This window comes from Oxyura jamaicensis (genome assembly GCF_011077185.1).
Source record: "Oxyura jamaicensis isolate SHBP4307 breed ruddy duck chromosome 9 unlocalized genomic scaffold, BPBGC_Ojam_1.0 oxy9_random_OJ106484, whole genome shotgun sequence".
Classification (NCBI taxonomy): domain Eukaryota; kingdom Metazoa; phylum Chordata; class Aves; order Anseriformes; family Anatidae; genus Oxyura; species Oxyura jamaicensis.
This window is the reverse complement of record NW_023304185.1, coordinates 14482-40876: the sequence shown is the minus strand read 5'-3', so window position 1 is coordinate 40876 and position 26395 is coordinate 14482. Positions and strand designations below refer to the sequence as shown.

General features: G+C 69.4%; 1 protein-coding gene across 8 annotated transcripts; it reads right to left on the bottom strand.

Annotated features, from left to right (window-relative positions):
• Positions 1–1336: 1336 nt before the first annotated feature.
• On the bottom strand, positions 1337–24279 carry LOC118157688 (activated CDC42 kinase 1-like). 8 transcript variants are annotated; one of them, XM_035312122.1, is made up of 18 exons: positions 23533–24279; positions 21075–21224; positions 17558–17838; positions 13040–13217; positions 12821–12891; positions 11325–11537; positions 11023–11175; positions 10523–10800; positions 10274–10400; positions 10027–10173; positions 9721–9815; positions 6813–7007; positions 5200–5291; positions 4586–4630; positions 2491–3842; positions 1984–2079; positions 1764–1891; positions 1337–1654 (listed from the first exon to the last, which is right to left on the bottom strand). In XM_035312122.1, the coding sequence occupies exons 3-18, from the start codon at positions 17732–17734 to the stop codon at positions 1648–1650; spliced, it is 3354 nt and encodes a 1117-aa protein (XP_035168013.1). In that variant the 5' UTR covers positions 17735–17838; positions 21075–21224; positions 23533–24279; the 3' UTR covers positions 1337–1647. The 8 variants fall into 8 exon arrangements, with proteins under 8 accessions (XP_035168013.1, XP_035168015.1, XP_035168008.1 ...); XM_035312124.1 differs by lacking the exon at positions 17558–17838 and having other exon boundaries at positions 23533–24278; XM_035312117.1 differs by lacking the exons at positions 21075–21224; positions 23533–24279 and adding an exon at positions 17972–18369.
• Positions 24280–26395: the final 2116 nt, after the last annotated feature.

Sequence of the window (26395 nt, the reverse complement as noted above, 5' to 3'; positions counted from 1 at the left end):
GAGACCCGGCGGTGCTCATCCCACCCCTGCCCGACACCCACGGCCGTGCCCTACCCCAGCGCACTGATGCTTTGCTGCTCGGGGGCGATCCCTGCTCGTGCAGCCCCCCAAAAACAAATCCAGCCCTGGATGCTGCACAAGCCCACCCGCCCCAAGGGGACCCCGGCTGGTAGGGGGCTCCCTGGGGATGGGGGCAGCGCATGGGGCACCCCAACTTTGCCCCCGGAGGCGCGGGGTGTCGCGTTAAGGGCCGATGACCTTAACGGAGTCCTTGCGTGCAGGGGGTTATCTGCCCATCGGAGTGCATCCCACTGCAAACACCCACGCAGATCCGTGCCGGGGGGGTTGTTCTAACACGGGCTGGGCCGTCCCCTGGCTCGCAGGTCACCTTACACCAGGGGAAGGACGGCGAGACTCACCCCGGCGTGCAACGGCCCCCCGGACCTGGCAGGAGTCGTTAGGGTACAGAAATGTTTGCTTCTTCGCAGGGCCTGTTCCAGCTCCGGGATTTTTAAGGGGGGGTGGGGGGGGGGGGGAAACAAGTCAGTTAAGGCGTTGCGCCTCCCTCGCTTCATCGACACCCATCCCGTGTCGATGACATGTCGTGACAGCTCTGGCTGGGGAAACTGAGGCACGGGAGAGCCCCAGCTGCCTATCCGCAGGTGTCCCCCCAGCAGCACCGCCCCCAAACCTGCCCGTCCCTGGGGAGCAGCGGCTGCCAGGGACCCGTGGCCAGAATGGGGTGACTCGGGGGGACTTCTCCACCACCTCCGCATGCACACAGAGCAGAGGACACCCCAGGGACCACCACGTCCACCCCCCCCCCCCCCCCACACACACATTCAGGTGCTCCAGCACCCGGAGGGCTTGGCCACCAAGGTCCCCCCTTGGTGCGAGGTGGCACCTGGGGGAGCCCAGCTAGAGGGGGGGTCCGACACATGCTGGGGGTGGATTAACACCGGCACCCGGCTTGCGGGGTGCCAGCCCCCCACCCACGTCCCCGGCACCTGGCTGCGGCTCGGCGGTGCCACCCGGTTGCACAACGCCCCTCGTGTGGGTGGGGGCGACGCAGGGCTCGCCGCTCCCTGCCCGGGCATGAGTCACGAGCAGGCTCCCGGCACATCTGCCGCGGGGCGCGGGGGCGGCTGGAGCCGCGGGGAGGGGAAAGGGGGGGAGCCGGGGTCGTGCCGTGGGGGTCCCCCCTCGGGGGGTGCCACGGGAGCACGGCTGCATCCCTCCTGGGAACGCGCGGTGTCCCTCTGCGGGGGGCTCAGGGACACCCCGGACCCCGTGCGCTGGCAGGGAGGAAGCCAGGAGACGGGCACAGGCACCCTCCTCCTCTCCATAGAATATTTTATATATATATATAATATATATATAATATATATATTAAAATTACATTTCTCTTTACAAAAAACAATTCAACAACAGGCCAGGGGACGGAGCTCATCTCTCAAGCCAGGGCGCAGGCAGCCTGGCACAGGGGCTGGGGTCTTCCCAGACCCTTTTCTGGGGTGCCCCCGTCCCCCAGGTGGGGCTCAGTGCAGAGTCCAGCAGCGGGTGGTGCGGATCGGGGTGGGCACTGCGCGGCGGCCCCGCGGCCGGGCGCCTGCTCCGGATCCAACGCAGCTCGCCTGGTCCCCGCTGTCACCGCCTGCGAGGGGAGGACGTGAGATCAGGAGGGGGGGGGGGGGGCACGGCTGGAAGCCCGAGGGCAGCGTGGCGCGGGAGAGCCCCCCCAAACCACCCCCAAATTAACTTACTTCTGCCGGGAGGAGCCGCAGGGGTCGAGGAGGTGGGAGCTGGCCTGCGCCAGGTTCCAGTCGAACATCTCCAGCACCCGGTGGCACTCCACGCGGGACTTCAGCCCCAGGCAGAAGAGCTGCTCCACCTGCAAGGGGACAGGGCGCGAGGACGGGGAGGGGGTGGCAGGGGCGCTCCCACCCCCGCGGGAGCTGGCGTGGGCGCCGCGGCGTGCCGTACCTTCAGGTACTGGATGGCCCGTTGGACGTTCCAGCCGTGGTTCTGCAGGGCCGCCTGGCACTCCTCCGTGGTGACGCCGTGCACCATGTCCTGCACCTGGGGGAGGCTGACGGTCACCGCCTGCCACCAGTCCCCGGGCAGGGGGGCCAGGGGGACAGCGGGGATGCCCCCTCCCATGACTCTGCCCCCGGCTGGGCACCAGCACCGGGGAGTCAAGGTGGGATTTCTGCCTCCTGCGCTGGGGTGCAGATCCCCGGCCACCTCCCTGTGCCCAGCAGGGACGGCCACCTTCCTCCCCCTCCATGGGGCCAAGTCGTGGGCAGGGTTATTTGGGTTAAAAGGGTCTCCCATCCCCATTTTGGAGCTGCTTTTTGCACGTCTGGGGACCCCTCGCAGCCACCCACTTGGGGACTGAACACGGGGTAGGGATGGCTGTTGCCCAAGTGACACAGCAAGCCCACGGCCACCTGGCCAAAGGCCACCGCGTCCCCGGGGGAAGCCGCTTACCAGCCGGATCTTCTCGGAGGGGCGGTAGCCATCCGGCCCATCATAGACAATCTTCTGGAGGCTGCAGGAGGCTTTCACCAGGCACTTGGGCCCGAGGTTGCTGTTGTTGGAGGAGAAGTTGGCCTTGTAGTCCGGCTGCTGCTGCACCATGGGCCGGACGGTGGCCGTGGTGACCACGCGGGACGCCGGCGCCTCCTCGGGGCTTTTGGCCTCCTTGAAAAACTTCTCGTACTTGTCCAGGTAGGCAGGGCGCTCGGGCAGCAGGTAGTAGTGGGTGCTGCTGACCTTCTGCCCGTCCTTCACGATGGGCAGGATGCAGGGCCCCTTGGAGCAGTCCTTGCCCTGCGCCTGGATCACCTTGGGGGTGGCGTATTTGGGGTCGAGGGCGAAGCTCTGCGTGGTGGGCATGGGTTTCCCCGGCGAGGTGGAGAGGCAGGAGCAGAGGGCGCCGCGCTGCTGGGGGGAGCCCACCTGCAGGGCCATGGGGCTGGGGGTCCGCGAGGTGGGCTGCGACAGCGGGTCCCGGGGGGGGATCTGGGGCGGACGGTCCTCCTCGCCCCCCGAGGCTGGGGACAGCTCCCCCGACCAGCGCCCGGGCTCGTTGCGGCGCAGGGGCCGGGGCGGGATGGGGACGCGGGGTGGGATTTGGGGTTTGTCATCTGCCGGGCAGGCGGCCGGCCCCCGGGGCACGTTGAACCTCTTCATGCACTCCTGCTGCAGCTCCTCGAAGATCTCGGTGGTCTGCGTCAGGCTGGGCTGCTTGGCCTCCTTGGGGGGCAGGAAGAGGTTGTCCTCCAGCCCCGCCGCCCGCTCGCCCTCGTCCACGAAGCCGTAGTTGGTCTCGCCCCGCTCGCGTGCCCTGGGCAGCCCGGCTCGGCTGCCCCTCCGCCCGGGGGGGCTGTTGATGGAGCACACCTCGAAGTCGTCCTCGTCCTGCGCCACGTCGTCGTAGGCGGGCGGCGGGGGCAAGGGCCGTGCGTCCCAGTCCACCACCGGCGTGGGGTGGAGGGGTCGGGGCAGGGCTCGCGTGGGGCTCTGCGGGGGGGTCTTGTCCAGCAGCGAGAAGGCCTCCATGGCCAGCTTGGCGAGGGAGGGGGCCGTCAGCTCCCCCACGGGCGAGGGGCTGGCGGGGGGCACCTCCTCCCCGAAGTCGATGAGGGTCACCTCGCCGCTCGCCGGTCCCTCGTTGGGTGGCCGGCCGGGCTGCCGCTCGCCCACCTTGGTGCCCGGCACGCGGGCAGAGGGCTTGGCCAGCCGCAGACCCTTCCCCGGGCCCGGCTTCTTCAGGCAGAGTTTTCGGAAGCCAGACGACAGGCCCTCGTCCTCCTCGCTGACCGGGTCGTAGGAGGGCTCTAGGATGTAACGGAGAAGGCGGTGAGGGTCCCATCGTGTCACCCACCAACGTCCCCAACTCCTGCCCCCAGGTGGGGACAACCCTCCTTGGGAATGACTCTGGATCCCAACTGCCCTCCTTCCCAAAGCCACGGCGAGACCCCAGCATACAGAAAGCTCCCCCAGACCCACGGCATGGCGGCGTCGGCCACCCCCTCACCCCGCTCCCACCTTGGCCAGAGCGATGCTCGCCTTCCTGGGGCAGGATCCGGGGGGAACAGGGGGTGCACCCGAGGTGCCCCTGCCCTTCCCCACCCCCTGGGACCCTGCCCTGTCTCCCCCTCACTCCACGGCCACCCCAGCGCATGCCACGCTGCAGCCATGCCCGGTCCAGCGGCACCCGGGTCAGTACCGGTGGCGGGTGGCCCCTCGGAGCGGTTAGTCCCCGCCGGTCCCTCCAGGGAAGACGTGCGAGGAGGGGGACAAGCCTGGAGACGCCCAGGGGCAGGCAGCACGGGCGGCACCATCTCCCCGGGGACGCCTGCCCTGGGTTTGGAGGGCTGGGGACGCGTTCCTCCGCGGGGAGCAGAGCCACGCCGTCACCCGCGGGTGCCCGGCGGTGCCCGTGCGTGCCGGCGAGGGCAGGGGGCTGCCCCGGGCGAGAAGCACACAGCACGCCCCGAGTACCTTGGAAGAAAGGAGCTAAGAGAGAAGAGAGGGGGGCACGAGCAGGGCTGGCGGCTCCCAGAACAGCCCGACTTACTCGTAAGCAGGATTGAAGGCTGAGGCGGGCGCGGAGGCGGCTGCCCTGCAGGAGAAGAGAGAGCCCGAGAGCAGGGGAGGCGCAGGGGGAGCGCGGGGAGCAAGCGGCAGCCGGGGCGGTTGTTAGCGGGGGCGCGGTGCATGCTTCGTGTCTCGCTCCAGCCGCTGCTGGCCGGGAGCAGATGCCTGTGGGTGCCCCCCCAGCTCCCCCCAGATCGCAGATTTAGGGGGTTGGTGGCACTCGCGCTGTGTCTGACCTCCCTCCCCGTCCGGGGGACGTCGTGGCTCCGACTGCGCTGAGCTGATCTCCCCCGCAACGGGGAGCCCTGCCCCGGGAGGGGACGAGGGGCCCGGCCGAAGGCCAGCGGGGCAGAGTCCAGCCTGGCGGGGCTGGGCAGAGCCGCCCACACCGCTGGCACGCGCCGTCAGCCCAGCTCCCTGCCACCCGGGGCTGCAGCAAGCAAGTGGCAGCAGAGAGACAGAGCGGAGGGGACAGACGGAGGGACAGATCCTGCCCGTCACCCAGGTGAAAGGGCACAGCTCCCGGCACGGAGAGAAGGGACTTTGAGCAGCCGAGGGGCTGGAGGCAAGGGGTGCAGGGGGAAGGCTGCTTACTTTTAGCCCTTCCTGGAAGCTGGGTGGGTCTGGCAGCAGTCAGGTCCACACCTAAAATGTCAGGAGGGTCCATGGGATTTCCCAGGTACAGCCTGCGGGGAGAGAGAAGAGCGCCGCGGGGGCTCAGCGGGGCGCCGTGCAGGGCCCCCGCGCTCCCCACGCTTGCAGCACGTGCTCGGGCGCACGCTCGGCACACCCCCGCCTACGGTGGGGGGCTGCTGGGGGGCGAGAGGAGGAAAACCTGCCCCTTGCTATGGGATGGGGACACGGGGAAGACCCCACAGCCCCTCCACCAAGCACCGTGCCCCGCAGGGAGACCCACATCCCGCTGCGAGCGCCATCCCCGTGACTACTGGGATGCACCCCGAGAGGCTTTTACCTCCAGGGCACAGCCCCCAGGTGCTGTCCCGGTGCCACCCATCCCCTCCCCAGCTCCAGCACCCATCCGTGCACGACGTGCCACGCACACGAGGCCCGGAGAGCCGCGGTGCCGCAGCGGGGTGCTGGCGGGTGCCGCGCGCGCCCAGCCCAGGGCACGGCGGGAGCAGCGCGGCGGGAGGCCCGGGCGAGCCGTCGCAAGCCAGGCGTGGTGAGGCAGGGAGCCGGCGGAGCCCCAAGGCCTGGGCGTGTGCCGGGCTCGGTGCGTTCTCCGCGGCCCGGACGGCACGTACCCAGGGCGCGTGCCCACGCAGCGGGGCGCGGGGAGGCCTGCCGGGGCACGAGGCGCGTCGGCGCACGCGCAGCGCCGAAACGCTCCGGGGGGCCGCCGGGACACGGCCCCGCAGGGACGGGGGCAGAATGGGATCAAGAGTACCAGCGGGGCCGTATCGGCTCGGGGTGCCAAACGGCCACGGGGATCGCCGTCCCATGGGAAGTGGCGAGACGGGCGCGGGAGCTGGCTCGGCCCAGAGGGAGCTTTCCAGGCTTGGAAATCGTACCCTGCCCCCCCCAAACAGCCCTCCCACGGCCCCCCCAGCCCCAATGCTGGCGGAGAGCCACCGTGACCCCACAGCGAGCCAGCGCACCCTGCCCACAGCTTCCTGGGTGCTGCGGCACCCCGGGGTGCGGGGTCTCGGTGCCCGGCTCCTGCCAGGACACGCTGCATGATGCCCGGCCCCTTTTTTTTAGTATTTTGCTTTTTAAGAGGACACACACTGTTAGAAGCATGCGGCCGGGCTGCACGCTCACACCAGCTCCCCTCCAAGCACACGATGCCCCAGGACACCCCAAAAACGTTGGCAGCCACCTCTGGGGGGACATTTCCTCTGTCCCCGGGCAGCAGGGGTGCTGCGAAGCGCCGAGGGGCCACGGGGCTGGGACAAGAGGCTCCGTGCCCAGCCTGGCCCCACGCTGCATCACAAGCAGCCCCACCAGCACAGCTCCACCACGACCCCCCCGAGCTCCCCCCCATGCAGCGCCCGACCCCGTTAGCGAGAAGAGGCGAGGGAGTTAGTCAAGCTGCGGGGACCCTGCCCAGAGCCACCAGCCCCAGCACACCAGGGAGGAAGAGGAGTTGTTTTTGTTTAAAGGGAGGAAAGCCAAGCTGTGGCTGGCTCCCGTGAAGGCAGGGGGGGGGAGGCAGGGGGGCGCAGAGAAGACAGAAAGTTTCTTACTCATCAATTTTATCGGGAAACCCCCAGCACTGCTGCGGGTTGGTGTCTCCATGGCCTGTGTGGATGAAGCTGTTTTTAAGCGGCTGGCTGATGTCGTGGGCCGACAGCCCCGCCACCGAGGTCACCGTGTTTCGGGGGAACTGGCCCACTTTTAGGGTCCGCTTATTCTGACCCCGCCACCAGTAATTCTCGGCCCTAAGGAACAAAAAGGACCTTCGTTACGGACGGCCTGGGAGGACGGCGAGACCCCCGGGGTGGCGGTGGGAGCGGGGCACGCGCCCTGCCCCGGTGACACGGGAGGAGGCAAAGTGACTCACCCCGGGTCACGCAGGCAGGCGGTGGCACAGACGGGGAGGGTGCCCGGGATCCTAACCCCGCACCCAGGGCGTGCTCTGCCCCCCACCCCGCACCCTGGGAAGGGGTCAGGATCCGACCCGCCGGGGATGTGGGGGATGAGGAACGGAGCTCCCCAAAGGACGTGCCCCTTCTGAGCCCTGGGTGGCGCAGGACACGCAGGAGCCGTGGGGTGACACCCGTGTCCCACGCCACCGGGGGCAGCACAAGCAACGGGACCGGTGCTGCTGTCCAAGCCCAAACATCCCCAGTCCCCGTGGGGGGAACTGAGGGGACCACGCTGAGGGACGCAGGGCTGTGGGGTCTCCCTTGCTTCCTTTCTGTGTTATGCTGGAGCCCTGCGTGGGGTGACCCTCCTGCAAGCAGGCTGGCAAGGGCAGGGGGACCTGAGCCGTGAAACCCCCTGGGGCCACCCCAGGGCAGAAGCAGCCTGGGGGGACACGGCCACCGCCAGGGGTGGGACAGGGCAGTGGCAGAGCCCTGCCTCGGCAGGGGACAAGAACAGCTAGGGCACCCCAGGAGGGCACCCCGAGCGGCACCCCCAACCTCTCCCCAACCCGCACCCACCACGTCCCCCCTGCCCCATGCCGGGGGACATCGAGGGGGGCTGCCTGCTGCCCGCGAGGCCGTGCGGAGGGTGGCACTGCCGCCTGCGGTGCCAGCTCGGCGAGGCTGGCACGGGCCCCGCGGTTTCCTGGAGTCACCTGTGAGTCACCCGCGGCCACTAGCTCAGCCCTTTTCCTGTTTACCTTCCCCGCTCGCCGCCAGCCAGCTGCATTACTCAGCGCCGGGACCCCTCGGCGAGGCCGAGCCCGAGCCCGGCCAGCACCGGGCACCCTCCCTCGCCCGCAGCGTGCCAGGGATGGCGGCGGAGAGGGGCCGGGGGCCGGGCCCCCCACCCTGGGAGGTCTCCCCCGCTCTCAGCAGCACCCCGGAGGGATGCTGAGGCCAAGCTGGTCCCCTCTGTGCTCCCCCAGCCCCGCTGCTCGGACCCCCGGCACAAAACGTCTCCGTCCCCCGCCCCAAAAGCCGTCCCCCCTCGTTCCCCACCCCGCGGCCGGCTGGGCCCGCGGGGCTCTCAGGTAGGTCCCGCTGCCGTGTGCACGGAGCCGGGGGCCCCTTCCCCTGCCCACACACACGTACGCACGCCCGGCGCTCGTTCAAACGACACGCAGGGGCTTGAAAAAGGGGTGGGGGGTGTTTACGGCGCCCCGGGCGGCCTCCCCGGGGCCGGATGCGACCCCCCAGGAGCCCCCCGCCCGCCTTCCCCAACACCCCTGGGGAAACTGAGGCACGGGGCGAGGGCTCGGTGCTCCTGCCTGTTGGGGCACACCGGAGCACCGGCACCCGCTGCGGGCCCCATTACCCCTTCCCGCACCCCCAAACCGTGCCCGCCTGGGGAAACTGAGGCAGGAGAGGCTGCAGCCCAGCTCCTCCGGCACCCACAGCCCGTGCTCCCGGCACCACCAGCAGGGCCAGGGCACCCCGCCAGCGTCCCTCCCCGCCGCGTCCCAACCCGAGCGGTTCACCTGGGGCGAGCGCAGCCGGGGCGAGCGGCGGTGGCGGCGGGGCCCCCAGCCCGCCCGTGATGCACCGGGGACGATGTGCGCGCTCTGGCACGGCCGCGCCGCCCTCCGCCGCTCCTTCCCTCCCTCCTTCGCTCCGCCGACGCCGTTTCCCTTCCCCTCCCCTCCCCTCCCTGCAATTAAACCACCGCCGCCAGACCCTGGGCAAGAGTCATCGGCAGCCCGGGGAGAAAGCTGGTCCCTCCAGACACACAAATCCGGCCTGATTCACCTCCGGGCCGTGACGAAAGGCAGGGATCTGGCCCCGGGGGAGGGGGGAGAGGGAAAGCAGCTCCTTTCTCCTCGCCTCCCCCCTGCCACGGGGCCACCTGGGGTGCTGGAGCACTGCGTGCCACCACGAAGGGACACTTTTAGGGGTGTCCCCTTGCTGTCCCCGAGCAGCACAATAGGGCTGGAGCGGGGCAGGAACCCTCAGGGTGACACCACTCCTAGGATGGGCACCTGGGGACAAAAAATCCCCCCCAGAACGAAGCACGGGGTCCTGGGACCCCCGGTTTGAGGGGAACAAGGGCACCCAGCAGGGACGGAGGAGCCGGTAAGCCAAGCCCGCGGTGCAGGCAGAGGCCACGCCACGGCGGCACGGAGCGCCCGGTGCCCCTGCGGTGACGGTGGCACGTCCCCGCCACTATCAGCAGGGAGCGGCCCCGCTGCGTGCGGCCGCCTGGCAGGCGTTTACCCGGGGCAAGGCCGGGGCAAAGCAACAAGTGCAGTGGGGTGAGTCAGCGGGGACGGGCGGCACGGGGAGCCCGGGCGGCACGGGGAAGAGCCACGCTGCCCGCGAGCACGGCGGTGGCCCCGTGTCCCCAGCTGGGATGTCCCCATCAAGGGCGCTGCCCGTCTGTGGGGTCTGCAGCCAGGCGTGCCGGAGGGGGAGCAGAGCCCCCCCATCCCCACCCCGTCCCTACCCCGATTCTTGGGGTCCCCCATCCCCATGCAGGCTGGCACGCGCCCCCCCCGCCGTGCAATACCTGCCCTCGATGACGGTGATGATATCGTTCATCTGGATGTGCAGCTTGTCGGGCTCCTCGAAGTCCTGCAGGGCCCTCATGTCGGTGGGCTGGGCCTGGGGGGGACGGGGACGAGGTGAGCACATGGGGACACGGGGACGCAGCACCCCCATGTCCCCTGCTTTGGGGTCAGGAAGCCTTGGCAACGGGCACAGGACCGAGCCACCCGCTCGGGTACCCTTAACTCTGCCTGTGCTCCAGCACAGCTGATGGGAAGGCACCAAGGACCCCAAACCCACCTTCCTTCCCTCCCTCTGGCCCGCCTACCTCCATCAGGAAGTCCCGCAGGGCCACGAAGGTCGGCCGGTCCTCGGGTTTGTGCGCCCAGCACTGCAGCATGACGTTGTAGACGTCCTGGGGACAGTCCTCGGGCCGCGGCAGCCGCTCGCCCTCCTTGTCGATCTTGTGCAGGATCTGCGGGGCAGGCAGCGCCGTTACGGGGTGCTGGGTCCCCGCTGGGCCTGGGGGTGCTGCGGGTGAGGGTGCCGGTCCCACGGGCACCACGCACACCCACCTGGCTGCCGTTGAGGCCGATCCAGGGCTCCTGCCCGTAGGTGAACATCTCCCAGAGCGTCACCCCGAACATCCAGGTGTCGCTGGCGTGGGAGAAGGTGCGCGTCTTGAGGCTCTCGGGAGCACACCTGAGTGAAGGACACCAGCATCAGGAGGGACGGGAGCATCGGGAGGGGTTGGGCAGAGCCCCCAGCTCCCCTTCCTTGGGTGTCAGCACCCTGGGGGGCTGCCCTCGGCTCCCCGGGCTCACCAGGCGAAGGGCACCTTGCGGTGCTCCTGCATCACGTAGTGGTCGTCGTTTTTGGGCAGGGCCCGCATGAGCCCGAAGTCCCCGATCTTGACCTGCTCGTTGGAGGCCAGCAGGATGTTGCGGGCGGCCAGGTCGCGGTGGATGAAGCGCTTGGACTCCAGGTAGGCCATGCCCTTGGCCACCTGGATGGCGTACTGGCACAGCGTGGAGATGAGGAAGTGGCCCTGGTTCTTCCGCAGACGGTCCAGCAGGGAGCCCAGCGGGGCCAGCTCTGTCACCTGGGCCGCGGGGAGGGGACAGGGGGGTGGTCAGGCCAAGGACACGTTATCTGGGGGTGCTTTCCAGCCCCGTTACGTCCCCAGTCCCGGGGATGCTGGTGGAGGACTTGGGGCACCACTTAGAGCTCACGGTGCCCTGTAGGATGGGATCGCTGCCTCGTGGGGCTCGGCGGTGGCAGCAGCCATGGGATGGGGTCAGTCCCGCTGCCCCCCCGCACTCACCATCTTCATGGGGTGGGAGAGCACCACGCCGTAGAGGCGGATGAGGTTCTTGTGGTCCAGGGAGTGCATGGCGTTCACCTCGCGGATGAAGTCGTCCAGCACCTCCGGCTGGCTCAGCACGTCCGTCTTGAGGCACTTCACGGCCACGTTGAGCTACAGCCAAATAACAAAAATGAAATAAACCAAATACAGCCACGGGACCGGGCACGACACCTTCCCGGGGGGGGGGGGGGGGCTCCCCGTGCCCAGACCCTCCTCCCCCACACCACGAGCAGCAGCGGCGCGGGCGCGCGGCCCCTCACCGTCTTGCCGGCGGGCGTGCACCACTCGCCGCGGCGCACGACGCCGAAGGAGCCATCGCCCAGCTTCTCGAAGAGCGACAGGTCCCGCTCCCGGATCAGGCAGGTCAGCGAGTGCTGGCCCCCGGTGTCCGGGGGGGGCGGCGTGGGCGGCTTGCGGAAGGTGCTCTGGGGCTGGGGGGGCAGCTCCGACTCGGGGCGCTTGCCGCTGAACACCTGTGGGGCGCAGAGGGGTGTGGGATGGGGGCGCGGAGGCACACGGGGACCCCAAACCTTCCTGCCTGCCGGTGGGCACGGCTTGCCTCGGTTTCCCCTTCCCATAATGGTGATATCGGTGCTCACCCAACCAGGCCACCCCCATCCACCGCTCGGTGTTTGGGAGCGGTGCCAATAAATGGCCTGCACGCAGCACGTACGCTCTGGAACCTAATGATGACCCCACAGCAGCAGGCTCCACTCCTCCGGCTGCCTGCCTGCCGAGCCACGATTCGGGATGGAGGGAGGGAACAGGCCACCCCCCCAGGAGCCCAGAAGGTCCCCGGGCACTCCTCGGCCGCACGATGTGCCCGGGCAGCAGGCCAAGAGAAACCTCCAGCGCGGTGACACATCCCCACAGCGACGTGGGCCTTGCAACACGCGCTGCTGCCGCCACCGCCACCCCGGCTGCCGGGCCCTGACACCCGCCCTGCGCCGGTCACCGGCCCGGAGGGGACAGGGATGGGCTCTCCTTGGGGATGGGCTCCGCATGTCTCTCGTCCCCACCGGGCCCAAGCACCGGGAAGGGATGGATGGGGTCCGTCCCAGCCCCGGCTCACAGCTGGGGGATGCTGGCACCTGCGCGGGGGCCGGGGCAGGCATGTGGCCGGGGTGGGAGGTGGTATTTCTCGGCCCGGCACGAGGCTGAGTCGCCTTCTATTAAAAGCCCATCCCGGCCCCGGCTCGGCCCAGATGAGTCACGAAAGGGAGAGGCCACGACCCAGCGCCCAGCCGGCAAGCACACGGGCGCTTTGGGGCTGGGGGGTGCCCAGGGGTGCAGCACCCCGGGGGCACAAGGGGCACCCGGGCGCATCCCGGGGTCCCCTGCCTCGGTGCTGCGGGGCACTGGGGCAGGCAGGGGGGACACAGAGCGGGGATGCTGCCCACGGAGGCGGCTGAGGCTCTGCTACTAATTAGCTCTGAATGAGTTTCCTGGAAAAAAAGAGGCAAATCACGCGAGGGGAATGAATTTCCCGACCGCTGTCCCTAGCTGTGAAGCAACCCGTGCGGGGCCGGGCAGGGTGACGCCACAGCGGGGGCTTGTGCCCCAATCCCTGCCAGCACCGGGAGCACAGGGCTGGCCCCATCGCCCTGCAGCACCAGGAGAGACGGGCAGCGAGGGGGAAGGAGGTGGCAGAGGGGCACACAGAAACCAGCTCCTTGCACGGGGCCGAGGCAGCACCATTCCTCTGGCGTGCCTCAGTTTCCCCGTCACACCCTCCCTGCCCCTCTCCCGGCCGTACCTTGCTCATCCAGGATTTCCTCTTGCACATGGCTTTCCTCCGCTTCACCGCCTCCCACAGCCGCCGCTGGCCTGCAGGACACGGGGACTGTCACCGACACGAGGGTCCCGTCCCCAGAAAATCCCCTCTCCATCCCTTGGGACCACACGTCCCCCTGGGCTCCCCCAAAAACGGGGCGCAGCCAAACGGGGGGATCTTGGGGCAGGGGGACGTACGCACCGGGGCGCCCCATGCCGATCTTCTCCAGATCCTCATTTTTGACGTACTCGAAGTGGGAGAGGCGGGTGACGTTGAGCTCGTCCCGGATGCGCAGGAAGTACTGCTGCAGCTGCAGCTCGGTGAGCAGCTCCAGCAGCCAGTCCGTGCCCTCCTCCGACTGCATGCTACAGCTCAGCTTCTGCCGGACACCGCGCCTGGTTAGCGGGGACCCTGCCTTGATCCCCTCTGTCCCCCAAGGCCCGTCCCTGTCCCGCCAGCCAGGCACCTGCGGCCCAAAGGGGCTGAGAGCTGGGGCTGGTCCCTGTGCCAGCAGGGACAGGGGATGTGAGGGACATGTCTCCTATAGAGCAGGACCCCCAGGGAAGGGCAGGGACCCCATCTCTGCCCCATCGTGCCACAGCCCCGCTGAAGCCAGGCATGGAGAAGGGTCAGAACCCGAGGCATGGCATGGATGTCCCTGATTCCAGCCCCGTGCAAGGGAAACTTCACAACCCAGCACCTCGTAAGGGACGTCCCGCGCCCTGGCACCACACGTGCACACGGGGCACCCCACACACTGCCTGCCAGGCTCCCTGTGCCCAGCTGGAGTGGCTGACAGCAGAGGTGACAGCTGTCCCCAGCAGGGACAGACCCCTCAGCACTGCCTCAGTGTTCCCTCGGTTCTCTGCACACCCAACAGGGCTGGGACAGGGGCACAGACCTGTGGCTCTGCCACGGGGTGGTGGCCCCGTGCCGGCAGCCTCAGGGAAGGGACAGATGGGGACACAGAGCCATGAGGGTGTGGGGGACAAGGACGGGGTCCAAGCAGCGTCCCGGTGCTGCCAGCATCGTCCCCTGCAGCTGTGCGAGGCACGGGGCCAGCTCCCAGCAGGGATCTCTGCATCCCCCCCAAAACGCACCCCTCGCCGCATCGCGCCCCTGCCCGAGATTGCAGCCGTGCCGGGAAGGGACCCAGCTCTGCCCCCCGCCCCCGAGAGCCGGAGGGGACGTGGGAAAGCCCCCAGCCTGGCCCCACCACGGAGCAGCCCCCTCCATCCCCTCCTTTCCCCCGGGAGAAGACGTGTCCCCCCCCAGCCCCTTCGCCCCCCTCCCCTCGCTCTCGGGTCCGCGTCACCGTGATCCCAATCCTCGGCACGGGGCTAAAAATACGGCGGGCGCGGCAGGCGGCCGGGCACGGGGCACGCGGGGGCACCCGCGGCACAAGGAGCCCGGCGGCTCCCAGCACGGACGGGGCCACTTGGTCCCCTGCCCATGGGCACCGGCGGGGTGACGGCCACTTACTCGGTAGACGCGGAAGCGGACGAGGAACGGGAAGGAACGGCGCAGCGTCTCGAAGCGTCGCATCCTGTTTGGCCGGCCACCGGGCAGGCAGCCTCGTCCCTGGAGCCAGCCTCGCCCGGGGCACTGCGGCCGCCCGCACGCCTCCGCTGCTCCTCCGGGGGCACGTCCCCTGCCTGGTGACGGTGTCACCGGGGCGCTGAGCGCTCAGCGGAGCCGGGAGAGCCGTGGAGGAGTCATGGTGGTTACAGCCTGGTGGGTGACGGCGTCCTGCTGGACCCCGCGCCGCTCTCCGCTACCCGGGCACGGCCACCCCACAAATCCCCGGGGCGGGCAGGGGGCTCAGCACATCCCCGCAGCGCCGGGGCTGGCTGCAGGACGTGGGGCTGTCCCTCTCCTCCTCCTCCTCCTCCTTCCTTCGTGCTCTCCAGCCTCTCCTTCCCAGCCGTGCTGCCCTCCCCTTCCCGAACGCAATCGGGCCGGGGCCGGACCGGAGCGGTGGCGTTGGCGTTTTCCGAGCAGCGGCCGTGGGCTCGCTCCTGGCTTTCTGTGGTGCTCCCCCCTCGGCCAGCAGCCGGGCATCGACCGCCGTCCCGGCCCGGCTGCCCGCGCAGCCCGTGTCCCAGGAGGGTTTATTTTAGCTGCGCGTTGGCCCGGCGTTGGGCCGCGAGCCCAGGGGGCCGGGCTCCGATCAATGTGCTGCTTTCTCTCTTGTTCAGCGGGCGCTCCGGCAGCTGCACCGCCTGGGAGACCGGACCCCCGGCTCCCATTGCCATGGAAACCTCGCTCTGGCCTTGGGAAACGTTCCCGGGCCTCAGTTTCCCCCCTGAGGAAGCGAGGAGGGAGGGGAGACATCCGGCCCCGCGCTCCCAAAAGGAGGCGGCAGGCACGACGCCAGGGTGATGGGCACCGTGCCGCTGCTGCCGTCGCCCCCGTGGGCCCAAAGGGACGGCGGGCGTGCTGCCGGCCCCGCAGGCCTGCGCCTGCCTGCCCGGGTGCCAGCCCCTGCAGGGTGCTGGGGGAGGTGGGCACAGGCCCCTCCACGGCCACCGGTGTCCCGGGGCTGGCTCCCATCCCCGCTGGGGCCGGGGCCAAGGGCTGGCACCCGAACACGGGCGCGTTGTCCGCCGGCGAGCTCCCCGGGGAGAACAGCTGGCGGTGCCGGCAGCCACGGCGTGAGAGAGGAAAGACCCGGGGCGCCCTCCCACTGTGCCTCCCCAAAATCTCCAGTGCCGGACCCCTGCTGCAGCCCTGACTGTGCCGAGGTGCTCAGGAAGGGGACGGGGCAGGCGGGGAACCCTCACTGTGCTGGAAGGGCATCCGCTGTGGCACCCGGCACAACAGCCCCATTGAGTGGGCACAGCCGGGCACGGTGCCCTCGGCACCAAGCTCTGCCACGCGCCGGCTCCCCGGCCCGGGGGACACCGGGGACGCGGGGGATTCACTGCCCCACGCTGGTGCAAGGCTCCCAGCAGCCGGGGGCAGCATCCGCACTGCCTCCGGCACCCCCAAACCCCAAGAAGGCTGCCCAGGTCAGCGCAGTGCAGCAGGCAGGGCCTGATCCTGCACAGCGAGGGGCTCCAGCTGAGCTGGGGAGGCTCTGTGCCTCAGTCTCCCTCCCGGCATTGGGCCCACACATGCAGGGGTAGCGCTGCAACCTTATCTCTGAGACCAGTGAACGGAGTGTGACGGTGATCCCTGTGCCAGCACCCCAGCGGGGTTTGGGGTCACTGTCCCCAAAGGCTGTGGGACGCAGACAACAGCCCCCCAAAACCCAGGATACTGCACAGAGCCACGGCGCAGGGCGCACGGGGCCGGGTAGCACAGTGCAGCCAGGGAAAACGGGACCCCCCCCCCCCCCCCAGCCCAACCTGCAGCTCGGGGGATGCACCCTACGTGCACACACACTGATGCGCAGGCGGTGCCGACTCTCACGTGCGCCCCAGGACCACACACGCGCGCTCCTGCAACCACACGCACCACGCACACACCCCGACACGTGCACGACCGCAACCGCACCACCGCCGCCCCCCCGGCGCGCGTGCTGACGGCGCCCAAACACATCACCTCCGCGCGTCCCCCCCCCTTCCATCACCACCACCACCCTCCCCGCAGCTCCCCGCTGTGCCCGGGCGCACGTGCGCAAACACCCCGAGCCCCGCGGCAAAGCCCCCGGTGCTCCCCCTGCGCCCAGCACCGCCCGCACCCTGCTCCCCGTGCACACACATCCATCGTGCCCGGGCACCGTGCGCCCAGGGGCACCCACCCGTGGCACACACGTCACGTCTGCCCGCTGGCACCCGGCTCACCCCGCCAGCCACGCAGCCATCGGCGCATCGCGCACACCGTGCACGCCCTCCCGAGGCGGCGCGCGGGGGTGCAAACGCACCCCGGCTGTCTCCCATGCTCGGCGCTGCCCGTGACGGCACCCCGACATCTCCGTCGACACCCCCAGCACAGACCGGTTACACGCAGCTTTATGCCCCCCCAGCTATGCCCATACCACCCACGCCCCCCTGCACGCATCATCCATACGTGCAACCCCCCCTTTTCCACCTCCCCTGAGCAGGAGGTGCCCGGCGTGCGCAGATCCTGTCCCCACGCTGGACCCCTCCCCAGCATCCATGCACCCCTCGCTCTCATTTGGGGAAACTGAGGCACGGCAGCTGAGAGGCACCAAGGCACCTGCCAGCCCCCTTCATGAGGGCGAAGGGGAGACTCCCAGTTTGCCCAGTGTCACCCAGGGCGGGGGACACGGGTCCCTGCCAGCGTGGACAGCCACCAGCCTGGCCACCGGCCGCCCATGCCGGGCACCGTGCCCGCCCTGCGGCAGCCCCTCCGTCCCCAGACCTGTGCCAGCACCATCTGAGCCAAGCTCCTGCCATACTCCGAGCTGCATCGGGAGGGGACAATATGTGCCACTGCGGGGACACCTGGGTCCCCACCCCAGCTCTGCCTCCCTTTTCCCCCCAGCAACGACATTCCTGCCCCCATGCCTCAGTTTCCCCAGCAGGCGGGAGCAGCCAGCCCTGCTCATGGCTCAGGACAGGGGCGCAGCCATGCGGGGCGGGTGCTGTCCCCATGCCACCCCCACGGCCGGACGCCGCAGGGCCCCGACACAGAGATGCCATGCAGGGGAGCGTCGCTACGAGCCCCCACCCCACCCCAAAGCACAGCAGGACCCTGCACCTCTCGGGGACACACGTGCCACCGGATCCCCACGCTTCCCCCCGCACTGACCCGCCGGCATGGCATGCCCAGGGTGACGTCCTGCTGGGGGGGCCGCCCGTGGTGCCCACCGCCCGGCCGCGGGGCTCGCAGCCCGGTGCTGTCCGAGAGGCTGTGGGGCAGGGGGCCGGGCATCTCCTCCTCCTCCTCGGCGCTGCTCAGGCGCTGGTAGTCGCATCTCTCGCCCATGGCTGGGGCCGCGGCGGCGAGCGGGGGGCTCTGCGGAGACGCCCGCGCCTGCCTGGGGGCGGCGAGGGCTGGAGCCGGGCGTGGGATCACATGGCAGAAAGTTGCTGCAGTTCCGGAAAACAGCGAGAGGGTGAAGGTGACCGCGGTGATGGAGGGAGGGTGGCGGGGGGAATGGATGCGGAGGGGAGGAGGAAAAAACAAACAGAAAAGGGCAGCCCCCTGGGCACCCGTCCTCACCCCGAGCCCTGGCATCGCCGCCTTCCTCCCGGCTCCGCTGCCTGCGTGCCCGCTGTCCCCCCCGGCTCCCGAGCGGGGAGGAGGTGGCATCGGTGGTGGTGGCATCGCCGCCCGCGCTGGCGGCCCCCTTCTCCCCCCAGCCCAGCGGAGGGGAGCAGCGGGGAGCAGCGCCCAGCGGCTGCGGCTCTGCGGCAAGCGGGGTGGGGACGGGGGCAGCGTGCCCCCCTGCGGGGCGCCCACGGGGGGCGAGGGGACGGGGGGAGCGCAGCATCCTCAGCATCCCTCCCGCTGCGGGCACCCCCGCGCCGGCGGAGGGGGAAGGGATGCTCGGGGAAGATGGCTGCTCCGCAGCGAGCCGGCAGCGGGGCTGCGCGGGCGCAAGCTCAGCAGGGCAGGGAGCACGGCCGGGCCCCGGTGCGATGGGGTCCTGGGGCTGGGGGGGATGTGCCGGGAGGATTTATCCTGAGATCAACGCTCTCGCCACCCTTATCATGGTGCTGGGGGTGTCCTGGATGATGCGTCTGCCTGCAGCCCTCCAGCATCAGATGTGGTTCCAGGGGGTGGGAAGCCACCCGCTGGATGAGGAAGCGGGATGGGGACCTGTCGGCGTCCCATCGGAGCCGCCCCCGTGCCCTGACACCGCCTGGCTGGATGGGGGCTGACCCCCCCGAGCAGAGCTGTGAGCATGGGAGGAGGCAGAGGGTGGGGGCCCTGCAGCCCCCCCGCACCTGTCTGTGCTCAGAGGCATCACACAGCCCCTGGGGACCAAAACACTCCTGGTGCCAACACCGCAGGGCACGATGCCCCATGCCATCCCCCAGAAACACTCCTGTGTACCCCCATCTCCCCCCACAGCCACCCCATTATTCTCCCCTTCCCCCCACCATGCATCCAAACCGCTGCCTGATTTGGGGGTGACACCAGGTGACACCACCCCACCCAGTCCCCCCACACCAACCCGGCTCCCATCACACCCCACATCCCGGGGGGGGGCACCGACCCCGGGGGGCCGTAGGGGTGGGTGGGCTGCGCCCCGGGCAGGCTCTCGGCGGCTCCTCCTGCCATACCACAGAGGTGAGCTCAGCCGCCGAGCCGAGCCCGCGGGCGCGGGGCGTGGGAGCAGCCAGCCGCCCCCGCGCGCGGCCCGCCGGCGTCACCGCGCTGGCACGCCGCGGGCCGGTGACTGACGCACGTGCTATGTATGCCACCGGCCCTCCGGCCCCGGCCACGCAGCACGTCTCTGTCCCCCCCCACCCCATCCCACCCCGACATTCGCCCAGTGCTGGGGGAACGGTGCGGCGGGGGGTCCGTGCCCCGTCCCCGCAGGGTCACCTCGCGCATCCCGGCCAGCCCCAGGTGACACGGGGTGGGTGGCACGAGCCTCTGGGTGTTGCGCTGGGGACAGAAACCGTGCCAATCCCAGCACCACGGACCCTTGGGTGCCAGCTCAGCCAAAACCCAAAGCATGAGGTCTCCAGAGCAGGACAGAGAGCATGATGCCCGTGATTCCCACCAAAACCACGGCCACTGAAGCCCCCGGGGCGGTGACAGCCACGGTGACCACAGGGCGTCCCTGCCCACCGCAGGGACACCAGATCTCCCCAGCCCTCCAGGCAAACCAGCATCCCAGTTTGTCCCCGCATCCCTCTCAGCATCCCCGGGGCGCACACAGCAGCATCCTGCCCTGCGCCCACGCTCTCCCCGCTCACAGCACCCCGGGGAGCATCGGGGCTCTGAAATAGGGCAGCCCCCCCAAGGGGGGGGGGACGGGGGTCCCCGCTCACCTCCAGCGCATCGCCCCCCTCGCCGTCACATCTGGCCGTGCTGGGGCCCGCCACCCCGCCTGCCACCTTCCTGGTGGCAGTGTCACCTGGAAGTGATGTCACCGGCAGCGGCACGGCCGCGGCGCCCCGGGCTGGCTCGCTCAGCCCTGGCGGGGCCCAGGGGCGGCCCCAAATTGCACTGACAACACTCCCCGGGCCGGGCTGCTCCGGCGCAGGCGTGTGCGCTCACACGTGCAAACACAGAGCACGGCGCGGCAAGGGATCGGGCTGCCCGCCTGCGGGATGCTGCTGCCCGTGCTCCCTGGGGACCCCCCGCTGCTGTGCCACCCCCGTCCCCTCCACATCTCGGCGAGGAGCCTCCATACCGGCGTGCGTTTCGCCTCCGGCACCCGACGCAGCTCGCTGGGGTGTCCCAAGCAGCCGGCACGGAGGGACGGTGACACCCGCGGCGGGGGCGGACGGCGAGGACGGGGCGCCAGGTGCCCCAGTGTGGTGCTCTCCGTGCCACCGGAGCCCGATGCCATGGCCGGATCCTGCCCCAGCGCGTCCCCTCCTCTCCGGGCAGCGATCGTCTCTCGGAGCCTGCCCGGGAGCAGCTGCACCCAGCGGTGCCCCCCCGCCCAGACAAAGCCCGGTGCAACCCCAATCCTCTCCCTAAGCCTCTTTCCTCTGGTAAATCCCTGCCGTATGGCGAGCAGTGGCGGCACAGGCAGCCCTGGGGCGGGCTGAGGGCATGCTGGGCTCCCAGCGTGGCTAGCAGCCTGCCCGGCTGGACCACGAGCCCACACACAGCCCCGGTAGCCCGTCGCACCTGGGTGGCTGATCCCCATCTCTGCATCTGCAGGAGGATCTGGCGCGGGATCCCAGGGATGATGGAGCAAACAACAGGGCCAGGTGCGTATCCTGTGCCGCCCAGGGTGCATGGAGAGGGGCAGGGGGCACACGCGACCCCCTGGCCACCCCCCATCTCGCCCCCAGCTCCGTTTGTCACCGAGCAGGGCAAGCACCGGGCTGGTTTAAGGGACAAACCAACCCTGCTTTGGCACAAAGAGGCAGGAGAGTGGTGCAAGCTGGAGGAAAGGGCGAGGACGCATGCAGCGACCGTGTTGCCCGTGGGCACCCCCGAGCACAGCCCCCCCCAGCACCCACCTGGGCCCCGTGCCCAGGGCAGCGCCAGCAGAGCGTGCGGCTGAGCCCGGCATTGCCACGAGTGGGCACGGGGCTTGGTGTCACTGAGCACTTGGAGGGACACCCCCTGTGCAAGCCAGCACCCCAACACAAAGCTGGACCGTGCCCAACAGCCCCCGTGCCGATCCTACCTGGGCCGGGGTGGCCGTGCTGCTGGGGTCCCCTGGCAGGGCTGCTCTGTGTCCCGGTGTCCCCGTGAGCCCGGCGGTGACGCAGGACAGCGTCAGGGCTTCGCCCGCGCAGCCATGGCAGGGCTCCGCTCACGCTGGCCGCAGGGTCCCCTGGGGCCAAGCAGGAAGGAGACGTCAGGATGGGATCCAGCTGACCCCGCACCCGTCGCCTGCCCCAAACCCTGTGGGGGTGGAAAACCAAACCCGGGGTCCGGTGGGAGCCCCCCAAAATGCCCACCTGTGGCTGGCAAGGCAGCACCCACGGGCACCCTGGCCACGGAGCACCAGCCTCGTGCATGGGGGGATCTGTCCAGCTGGTGTCGGGGGCCAGCGCAGAGCTGGAAATGTCACCCTGCACCCATGGCCGGGCTCCTGCTCCCCTGTGAAGGAGCTTACCGGGGCCCCGGGGAGGGGCTCAGCACCTCTGGGTGTCAAGTAGGAACATCCAGGAACCCCTGACCTGCCCCAGCACCTGGCCCTGGGAAGGGACGGTGGTTTGGAGCAGAGCGGTGCCCTGGCCAGACCACTGAGCATCTGCTAGTCATTAGCACTAATTGAAGGCAGCCTAATTGGCCAGGCTGCAGCATGGGCAGTGCCCCCTGGGGCTGCTCAGCCAGTGCAGCAAGCTGAGATCTGGGCACGTGGCTGCAGAGGGGCAGCCGGGCACCCCACGGGGGACAGGGCACCCAAGGGACCCTTCTGCATGGTCTCACCCACTCCCGTGGCACCACACCTGCAGGAACCGGTGGTACTGGTGTGGGAGGCCCAGCTGCTCCCCCCTGCAGGCACAGCCTCCCCCGGCACTCCTCCTCCTCCTCCTCCTCCATCCATAGCAGCTGCAGCGTCCCAGCGCCGCGGGGTGAAGGCGCTGCCCTGAGCCTTGGGACGCTGCCGAGGGCTGCGGTGGCGGCAGGGGGAGGAGGGAGGCTTTCTCCCTAACGCTCCCCGGGGCTGGCACCCCCAGCATCAAGGGTGCCCGTGGGTGACTGTCGGAGGCAACACAGCCTCCGAGCCCTTCCCAAATGGAGCAGAGGGCAGAGATGCCTGGGAAGCTTCCCCCTGGCCCTACACCCTGGGTGCACGGGGGGAAGCTGCTCCCCCTTGTGCCCCCCGAGCCCCGGGGGAGCTGAGTCACGGCTGCCGCCCCCGCGGCCTGCCCGGGGCAGCGGCACAGGAGAGCCGGGCACCACCGGCAGCCTCGCAGCCGTGGTTCCCACAACGCCCCACCGGCACCACGCCCCACGCTAATGAACACCGGGCTAACGAGGCCCGGGGTGGCTCAAGGGGCTGCTAACTGGTTGCGCAGCCCCAGATCCCGCTGGAGCGCCCCCGCCTGCGCCCCCAGGCAGGGGTTGGGTCGGGTTGGCGAGCGGGACCGCGGGATGGGGTTTTACCTGCTCGGGGGCTCCCTAAAAAGGGTTCTGGAGGAGCAGCCCCCTCATCCCACCCGGCTCCTTGTGCACACCCTGCGCTCAGGTCGAAGTTTTAGCAGGCTTTCCCAACACCCGATGACCTTCGCCAATTTTCCAGCACGGGTTTGGAGGCAGGGACCCGGCACCGCGAGGGCACCCACGGCGCAGGGTGGCGCGCCGACGCCGCAGCAGCCCGGGGAGCGTGGGGCAGGGGGAGAGGCAGTGCCGGGGCGGCACCACGGAGGCAAGCGCGTGGGGAAGCGGCAGCGCCGGGCTCTGCCTCGGCCTGCCCGGCCCAGACAGCCCGGCCCTGGCGCTTCCCCGGCCCGGGGCATGCGGGAGCCTCGGTGGCGGCTGCGGGCAGGGACGCTGCCCCGTGCCCAGGGTTGCTGCGGCTCCTCCAGCCGGCGGGGCGAGGGGCACAGGGCCGAGCTGCTGGCTGTGGGTAACTGGGGAGGCTCCAAACCCGTCCGGAGCTGTGAAGCCGGAGAAGCAGCAGCGAGAGGATGGCAGCAGAGCAGGGTTCCTCCTGCTGGGGAAGGATCCGTGCCGAGGCTGCCAAGAGCGCATCGCCAGAGTTAACTTTTAGAGCAAGCAAGAAAAAGCGAGCAAAAGAAAGCGTGCTGAGCGCTTCGGTGAGAAAAACCTGCCCCGATGCGGCCAGAGGCGGACGTGACGGGGACGCGGAGGGTCTCCGTGCTGCTCCCAGCGCTGCCAGCAGCGCGACGCCCCCGAGACGCGGGGCTGTGCCCGGAGGACAAGGGTCCTCTGTTCAGCCCAGGGAGGAGGAAGAGCAGAGCAAAAGAAAAAAAAAAAAAAAAAAAAAAAGGAATCCTTCCCCCGGCTTCCGCTGCGGGTTCAAACACCAAACCTCGGCAGAGGGGAGCAGGGGGACCGAGGGCGAGCATCCCTGGTGCCTGCTGCCGGGATGCCCGCAGTGCTGCAGGGCACGGTGCCAGCACTGCACCTCCTCCGCCAGCAGTCCCGGTGCCCGTGTCGCCCCTTACCTCGATGCTCACGGCCGTGGCATCCCTCGCCGGGTGTCCGGTGCCGGTGTCGCGGCGTCAGGGCGAGGAGGGCCGCGGGCGGGCGGCATGGCGGGGGGCGCGTTTGGCGGGGTCTCCGCCTTCACACCCTGGCCTGGCGTCGTCGCGGGGGCCACGTGCCGGGGGGCTGCTCCTGCTCCCCGCGGTAGTGCTCGCCCTCCTCCTGCACCCCACCCAGCGCCTCCCCTTCCTCCTGCCGACCCCTGCGCACCCACCAGCGGGCTCGCCCTGGGGGGCTGCCGCTGTCCCTGCGGGCGCCCCGCTCCTGCTGCGCCCTGCGGCTCGGGCCCTGCTCCTGCCGCGCTTTGGGGCCGCGCTCCTGCACCCCGCGCCCACCCGCCCGGACCCTCCTGGCCCCGGGGCTGCCCCCCTCGGCCCCCCTCGCCCTCCGCACGCCCACCCGAAGCTCGCCGGGGCTCGGCCGCCCCCTGGGAGCCCCCTGCTGCTCGCGGGGGCGCCTCAAACCCGGCGGGGGCTTGGTGCCCACGGTGGGCACCGGCCGGTCTCCGCGCTCCTGCAGCCCTGCGCGCACCCCCAGCAGCACCCGCTGCCACTGCCCCGGCCGCCCGGCCCCTCCGCCGCCGCCCTCCGGTGCCCTCCCGCCGGTCACCAGCTCCTGGCCCCGGGCTCCCAGCCCCGCTTCCTGCACCCCCTCCGCCAAGCCCCCCGCCTCCTGCACCCCCGGGGCCACGCCGCCGCCTTCCTCCACCCCCGGGCTCAGCCCCCCGCCCTCCGCGACCCCCGGCCCCCGGATGGTGCAGGCGGCGCCCCCCGGCCCCGCACGCTGGGGGCTCGGCTCCGGTGCCCGGTTCGCGGTGCCGCAGCCCCGCCGCGGCCTCTCCCCCTCCCTCGGCTGAGCGCCCCGCGGGGCCGCGCCGCACGGCCCCTACCCCGCCGCGGTGCGCGCTCCCCGCCGCCGGGGCGCGCTCCCGGGGCGGCGCGCTCCCGCCCGGCCCCGCTCTTAAAGGAGCCGCGCCCCCGGCTTTTACGTAACGGGAAGGAGGGGGGGGATAGGGGGGTGAGGAGGGACGGAGGGGCAGGGACCGGCCGGGAATTGGCATGAGGGGCAGGGGAGGACAGCCCAGAAACGCCCGGTGGAGCTTCCCTGGAAGCCCCCGAGCAGGTAAGGCGAGGCTGCAGTGGCTGGGTGGGGGGGGAGCTCCAGGGCAGGGAGTGGGGGTAAGGACACAGCGAGGGGAAGGGCTGGGAGCCACCCACGGCAGCCCCCAGTGCACCGCTGCACGAAGGGGGAGCAGGAGAGGTCTGGCCTCCTGGGACCCAGCCCTGGCCAGGCACCGCACTGTAAGGCCAGGACAGGTGGGAAGTCCCCCACCAGCAGCCTCCTGCTGTCCCCCCAGCAACCCTGGGCTGCTTAGAGCCACCACGCTAGGGACTCGAGAGAGGAGTCAGGCAGCAGGCCTGTAAAGGGGAGAGGGGCAGAGGAACTCGCATATGTTATTTTTCCACTTCATTGCTCAAGCCCTCACCCCCATGACCTGTTGTGGGACAGGACTGTGAGCACACTGAGCCAGGGTGATAGTCGGAGCTCACCTGTGTCCGCACCAGCCCGACAGCTTGGCAAGAATTCACAAGAGGAGTTGAGTTCAAGCTTTACAACTTTATTTGAGCAGACAGCAGGTAGCCCAGAAACAGACATTGCACCCCACACCACGTCAGATGCCAGGACTGAGCGAGGTGTATCAGCACCCCAGGAGTCATGGCCGTGGTGTCTCCCGCCTAGCCAGGGTTTAATCTTCCTCTGCTGGTTACAAAGCACACGATAAAGTCCGACACCAAGATGCATGCAAATGCTACAGCAAAGACTCCTAGACAGCATCTCTTAAATGCCACCTGGAGAAGTGCCACTAGAAAACAGTAACACAGAGAGCGCTGCACACAAGCCTCAGAGACAGCAGGGTACCTAAAGAGCTAGGAGTTGCATAAGCCCGGACCTAAGGCTTCCAGAAAGACTGATGAAAATCCAGAGTGTCTGTGTCCCCCCCCCCACCCCCCCCCGGTTAGTGAGGGCTAAGCTTACTAAAACAGACACAGACTTGTCCTTGCCCAGTCCATGTGGAGTCCCAGGTCTCTGCCCCAGCTGAACGTTTGTTACCTCAGGGGCACTTGCTTTGACGTTTAAAAGCCAGACCCAACTTTTTTTGCAAAGTCCAGGGCTGGCTACAGCCAGCTGCTCCTTGGCAACGTGCAGCACAATGCAGTGGTGTCAAACAGCAACAGTGCTCAACGTCAGGTCAGGGAGCAGGGAGGCACCAGGACAGAGGTACCAGCAACTTCCCTCATGGAAACCCAGGAGGCAAGGCTGGGGCTTTCTAAAGAGACCTGGGGAGGGCAGTAAGCAGGCCCCCGGACTGCCAAAGCAGGCCAAGTTCTTTCTTTCAGTAGTACGCTGACCTAGCTAGAGCAGCTACCTGAGCCCTCTAGGCAGCAACCAGCCTGAACCCTTACATTCACCTTTAATTCACCGAGTCTTTGGAAGGGAGTTCACTAAATGACAGAGCACACAATCTATCTAGCCTAGCTTCCACTAACATTCAAACACCAGTCTCAGGACTGGGGGCAGGAAGCCACTTCAAGACAGCACAGCTACGAGAAAGTTCAGCTTAGAGAGAAGGCAGAGTCTAGAGAAGCACACAACAGGCTGAAGTTTGTATTTGCATCACCACAGGAGAGTGAGAGAAATATGACTGCGGGAAGTTAATCCATGTTAGATACTAACCATCCAGCTTTGCAGATGACATTGCATGATAAGCATAAAACAATTATGGGAAACACTGTCCCCGATAATTACGTACACCCATAGTGC